The following is a 6,514-nucleotide window of genomic DNA, read 5'->3' as shown; positions in this document are numbered from 1 at the left end:
ATCGCTACTCGCCAAATCCAGACCCTTGACACTTGTAACAATTTTAAGTCCTTTTAATAAGGCCCAAACCAGCTTATGTCAAGCTTGGCCTTGGCCTTATAGCCAAAGAGCTATATTTGGACTTCACTAACAACCCATGCATTAGACCTTGTTAGTGAAGTCTAGGTCAAGCTCATGGGCTATGCCTAACTTTCCTTCCAAGGATGGTTTGGGCCCAATGGGCAATGTTGCTCATTGGGGTCAAGTCCTCTTTACGCAAGGTTTGGGCTGCTCATTGAACTTATGGGTTGGATCTGGGCTTAACCCTTAGGTTCAATAATTAAATGGTTTTGCATACCAAACAAGTGGGCTTAAACCAGCCAACTTATTTAATGTTTGTGGCAGGTCCGGTGAGTTAGCTCTAGGGCTGGACTGGGTCCAATCGAAGCTCCTTAGTTTGTAGGACCCATAATCTGGGCGGGCCTGGGCATAGCTGTTATTAGGCTGTGGACTGAAGCCTAGGGCTAAACTACTAGCCTGTTTGTTAACAAGCTGGGCTCCAGCTATGCCTAAGAGCTCCGCAACCTGGCCCAGACGGCCCATTTAAGGTCTCAAGTGCATCTTCATGCATGATCACTAACACTTGATAGACACCCAACACGAATTGTGTGGCTGGGCTTAGGTTAGACTCAAGGCTAGGCCTGGGCCTGCTTTGTTCAGCTAGTCCTGAGCCTAGGCGGAACTCGGCCCAGACCCGTAAACAGCCCTATTTGGAAGGCATCTTTCAGGAACTTAAGCCATCGGTCTAGTAGGCCAATGAAACTACAAAGATGGGCTTACCATGATCCTAACCTATGCCGATTTCGGCGAACCGTGTTCCACCCCGGTGAACTCATGCAGTCCCAACGTCGAGTTATTTGTTACTCTGGCTGCATATGATGCTTGATATGCATTCACTTAGAAATAGTACACGTGGCACATAAACCCAAATTAAAATGACAATTATACAACCCAGTATCATTAAGCTACATTCTAAAAATCAACCTGCTTGATTCGTTGGCACATTTCAAAAATACGACCGTTGGATATTTTCATTTCTAACCATCCAATAAATATATGTCTACCAAACTTACATTTCGATAACCAAATAAAAATAAATTTTCAGTTCACGATACATCTAAAATAGTCCCCAGAATTTGTGTGGTCTAATTTAAATTATTAAAAGCCACGCAAGCAAATTCTTACAAATTTCTAACTGCCTGCGTATCATCCATCACACTCTACTGGAGTATTTGTAAAAGGAAAAGAAAAGAAAAAAAAAATCATGAAGCAATGGATGCCACCTTGGGCACATCAACAGGGAAGTTATCAATCTCATCAATCCACGGATTCTTCTCCTTGGCAGGATCAACGGTCCTCATAGCCTGCCAAACTGCACTATTGCACTTGAACCCAGACCCGAATGCAATCTGCCAGACCCGATCACCTCTCTTGACTCTGCCCTTACTCTCAGCGTAGGAAAGTTCATACCACAACGAACTACTAGAAGTATTACCAAACCTATATAATGTCATCCTGGAAGGTTCCATATGCCACTCTTTCAAATCCAAGTTCTTCTCCAGCTCATCAAGCACTGCCCGTCCACCTGCATGGATACAGAAATGCTCGAATGCCATCTTAAAATCTGGAATGTACGGTTTGATTTTCATCTTGAGTAGTTTCCTGGCCACCAACGTCGCGAAAAACAGGAGTTGTTCGGACATCGGTAGAACTAGTGGGCCTAATGTGGTGATGTTGCTCTTGAGAGCTTCTCCTGCAACTGCCATCAGGTCTTTTGATAGGGCTACGCCAACCCTACTTGTGTCATCTTCTTCTTGGTATACACATTTGAATGCTTGGTCTTCAGAGCCTTTGTGGGTTCGGACGGTGTGGATTAGTTGGTACTTGGACCGGCTTCGATCGGACCGTCGGTTGGAGAGGAGGATTGCTGCACCGCCCATCCGGAAGAGGCAGTTGGAGACGAGCATTGAACGGTTGTTACCGAAGTACCAGTTGAGTGTGATGTTTTCCATGCTTACTACCAGTGCGTAGGAGTTGGGGTGGACCTGCATGTTTTTATTTTGATTGAATTCAGTACGCACAGCGCGTACCGATAGAGAGAAAGAGAGAGAGTTGGTGCGCACGTTATCTCCCCACCGTTTATTTACATAGTTGGAACTTTTAAAAGTCCATCTCTGCCTCTGTGGATCCCTGAGTCCATCTTACACTGCGTTGTTGGGATTCACGCTGTTGTGGGGCCCGCTGTGATGTAGCCGTCTATCCGTTTTGATGGCTCATTTTAGGGTAAGAAAACGAAAATGAAACTAATCCAAATCTTAGGTGGACCACACCACAAGAAATAGTGGTGATTGAATACCCTCCGTTAAAAACTTCTTGGAGGCCATCCAACCTTCTGGTGAGGTTACAAAGATCTGGACCACACAAAAATAAGCTTGATCCAAACTTTTGTAACCCAATAAGGTTTTAATTCTCAATCACTACTGTTTCCTGTGATGTGGTCCACTTAAGATTTGGATCAACTTTATTTTTTGTATCACTAAGTAAAAGGATCTTTCAAAACGAATGGACGGAGTCGATTTAAGAAATATACATCAAGATAGACCCATAGTCAGGGATCCACCCGCGCCCATTACCACCGGACGCGTACTGCGTACTACACCACCCGTCTCTAGCCTCGAAAGGGCAGTTGTAGGGGCGGGCCGACTGTGATGTATGTTATCCACACCGTCCATCCTTTCTCTTATATCATTTTAAAACATGTGTCAAAAAAATACGCAGATCTAACGCTCAAGTGGATCACACCAGATAATAATCTTTCTGTTGTATTAAATGCACAAATTAAATCTTAATTTTGTGCTTACACGTTAAAATGACGTGAGAAAAGGATGGACGGCATGGATAAACAGATACATCACGATGGGCACACCGACAGAACTGCACATTCGTGGCCAGACGGGCAGGGTGGTTCGCAAGCCGCTCCATTCCCACCTGTCATTTTTCGATGGGGATCGGTCATCCGCGCACCGACTCTCGGTGCGTACAAAAATATCTACCCCATAAGGAGAGATGATCGGTACACTAGGAGCACCGTAAGTTGTAGTGCTCCTTGTTGAATTGCGAACTTGGACCGTCCAATCAATATATCCGTACAGATAATCGGGTACACCACACATTCCAAGGACTGCCATGAAAAAATCATACCCCTGGAATGATACAATCCAACCATCAGTTGGATTTCATTTTTGCAGCCATATACTTTTCATATCATTAGAATCATATTATTATACAAATGATTCTTAGAACCATGAGTGATCCATGATGGACCACAACAAATTGACCGTCCGTTTTTGTAAACTTCTTGACCGTCCATTTTGTAGGCTACTGATTGGAGGGTTAGAAGCACTCGATTTGTGTGGTTTCTGCACGGTAGCAAATGAAATATATGTTGGACCTAATTGACGGTCCAGATCGATCAATTGAACTGCCCAAATCCCCCGATAAAGCTAGGAGAACAGTAACTTCTCTTACTTCAGCCATTACGTATGCGCGAGCGTGACGTAGGAGTGGCAAAACGGAAATTTTAGTAATAAAAAGGACTTTGATACTCTGGGGAGTGTGATGAATGATACTCAAGCACTTAGAAATCACATATGTGAGATACAATTAATTCAAATTAATATTTCCAAATTATGGACCCAGTTTATATGAACAATTAATATAAAAAACTACGCTTATATGAATATTTGACCATCAGATCGTGGATATTTAAAAATGAAAAATAAAAATAAAATCCAATGGTCCTATTTCAACGACATATGTCCATGTATCAAAAGCTAGTCTTGTTTCTTAAATCTACTAGCTTTAGAACTTGCCTTGTAGACAGTGGATTCCACAGTTTAGACGGTTTACTTTCAGTTCTTTTATGACACGTTTACAGGTTCTGAATGCCTGCATATCAAGGGTCATATGGAGCCGAGTATCATGTCATGCGGGATTGGTTTATTGAGTTTGGGAGTGGACCAGGTGCCACCCCGGCTTCACCCAAAACGGTGCGGGACATCAGTACCATTGAAATGGTAGGACCCACCATGAAGATCACCTGGGATAAAAATCTAGCTAGTCCTGTCCGATCATCATGTGGACCATAGGAAAGATGTCACTGTACCACATGTCGTGGTACAGTTGCCTGTATGTGATCAATTCTCTTTCTTTTATATGTAATCAAAGGACGCACGAGATCTGTCCACGAAATCAATAATAATAATAATAATAAAAACCGTGATAGGCCACGTCTGGTGATGCTACTTAGTCATTTGGCCGTTCATCGTTAGAGCACCTTTAGTAAGATTTATTAACTTGTGGTTCAAGTTGCGGATGCGAGCTGCAGCTCGGTTGGGCCCCACTGTGACGTTTATGTGTGGTCCACTTGAGATTCGTATCTGCCTCATTTTTGGGACCATGCCCTAAAAAGGAGTTGGCAAAACGTTAAGGACGGCATGTATATATATACAAGGCATACATCAAGAGTGCCACGCCGTCCATACGTTTTGCGAAGAGAATTTTAGGCCATGGACCCAAAATGAGACAGATACAAATCTCAAATGGACCACACATAAGCAATAATATCACAGCTCTTCGGACCGTACCATCTCTCCCGCCAACATGCAACTTGTTTGCTAAATCGGTACCATGAAAACCATAGGCCCCACAACGAAGGACACCCACATCGAAAATCAGGTTGATTGGCTCCCAAGGTGGACCACACCTGTAGATAAATAGACCTTCAATTGTCCTTAGATCCCAAACCTATAAGCAGACCAACCTGATTTTTCCATCAGGCTATCTTCGCCGTTGATCCTACCGTTTTCATGGTATTAACGTCCAACACAATTGGCATCCATTTGGTTGCACCAAATATCATGAAATTTCACGATATTAAAATATCATGATTTTTGGTGCAACCAAACGCCAGTAAATAAGATGAAAGAAGACCAACCTGGAGGAGCTTCTTGGCAAGGTCTATGGAAATGAGCCCAGCACTACAACCCATACCACCAAGGTTGTAGCTTTTAACATTCTCCCTCAGCTTGTAGTGATTCACAATCATAGCTGAAAGAGATGGTGTAGGATTGAAGAGACTACAATTCACCACCACTATCCCTATATCCTTAGCCTTCACTCCTGTCTTCGCCAGCAGCTGATCGACGGCTCCGAACATAACCATCTCCGCCTCCTTCCGTGCCTCTGCCATTGACGGGTTCGGCGGAATCTTCAAGACGGCCTCAGGCAAGCATGTCATTTGGCCTAATCCCGACCTCTCGAGGATCTTCCTTTGGAATGCCAAGTTCTCCTCCGTGAAGGTTCCGGTGCTCGACGAGCAATTCATGAACCTTTCGCGTGTGCATATTCGGGCCTCATCGGGCTTGTACAAAGCGAAGTCGAGTAAGTAGACGGACCGCGGGCGGACCATGAAGTAGAGGGTCGCCACGAAGACGACTAAGCTCCAGCAGAGAATGCTTGTGATGAGGTTGTACCGGAGGTGGTCCCATATCTCTTCCAAGTCGCCGATGGTGAGGGTGGAGAGGTGAGCCGATAATGTGATGAGTAGAGGAGTGAAGACGAGGTATACTGCGTTGGAGATCAGGTAATGATACCCAAGTTTCACGTACTTGAGCTTCACTAAGTTTCTTTTATCTGTCATTATTAATGAGGGGAATCCGTAGACACATTACACTGAAGAACTATTGATAGACGTGCTTTTATCTAAAAAGAGATAAGAGAAGGCCAAATGGCTGCATGAAATAAGCCTAATTTTTATTTTTATTTAAAAAAAAAAACTCCCTGAATCACGATTTTTGGAGATGGGGATGTTAATTTAAGAGCTAGCTTGAATTCCTGTGACTGAAAAGAAGGATAAAGGTGAAAATGATGGGAGTAGGGGAGATATGGGGTTTTCTTTCTTGGGTTTGGAGAGCTGTTGAGGAAAAGGAAAACTGAAATGCTAAAAATGGCTACTTTTTTGGGTTTGGAGATGAAAAGGATAAGTTGATTGGGATGAATAGGCCTGAAGAAGAAATGGAAAGAGAATGGCTTGCAATGGAGAAGAAAGCGAGGAGAGATGGTAAAGGGAAGGAGGAAGAATGGCTGAGATAGGGGGGAGAGGTGAATCAATTTAAAGGGCATGAAAGAGAGAGATGCAACTACCCCAACGAACTTTTATCGCAGGTTGTCCCGGAAGCATTGATTTCGCCAGCCCGAGAAATAGCTCTTTGCCATTCTTAAATTATTGGATCCCCTTCTTTATAAAATTCACAGAAATACTTTCTCACCGACCATTACGTGCCCATGCAAGAAAGGGGTCCTGGGATACTCTAATTAACTTGACATGATTGCCCCTACTAAAGTCTTAATAAATAGAGAAAATTATATATATATATATATATATATATATATATATATATATATATAAACACTT

General features: G+C 43.3%; 1 protein-coding gene across 1 annotated transcript; it reads right to left on the bottom strand.

Annotated features, from left to right (window-relative positions):
- Positions 1 to 1,043: 1,043 nt before the first annotated feature.
- On the bottom strand, positions 1,044 to 5,838 carry LOC131232937 (3-ketoacyl-CoA synthase 11-like). The gene is made up of 2 exons (XM_058229477.1): positions 5,036 to 5,838; positions 1,044 to 2,084 (listed from the first exon to the last, which is right to left on the bottom strand). Exons 1-2 carry the CDS (start codon positions 5,738 to 5,740, stop codon positions 1,302 to 1,304), a joined length of 1,488 nt encoding a protein of 495 aa, XP_058085460.1. The 5' UTR covers positions 5,741 to 5,838; the 3' UTR covers positions 1,044 to 1,301.
- Positions 5,839 to 6,514: the final 676 nt, after the last annotated feature.

The sequence above is a fragment of the Magnolia sinica genome, chromosome 18 (assembly GCF_029962835.1).
Source record: "Magnolia sinica isolate HGM2019 chromosome 18, MsV1, whole genome shotgun sequence".
NCBI classification, from domain to species: Eukaryota; Viridiplantae; Streptophyta; class Magnoliopsida; order Magnoliales; family Magnoliaceae; genus Magnolia; species Magnolia sinica.
The sequence above is the reverse complement of the archived record's forward strand: the minus strand, read 5'-3'. Positions and strand labels throughout refer to the sequence as shown.

What these genes read in the sequence shown, in the direction of transcription:
- LOC131232937 (XM_058229477.1), bottom strand. Translation starts at nt 5,740, where the DNA reads ATGACAGATAAAAGAAACTTAGTGAAGCTCAAGTACGTGAAACTTGGG. An exon ending in TTGCCAAGAAGCTCCTCCAG is followed by an intron (nt 2,085 to 5,035) that starts GTTGGTCTTCTT and finishes AAAAACATGCAG; the next exon opens with GTCCACCCCAACTCCTACGC.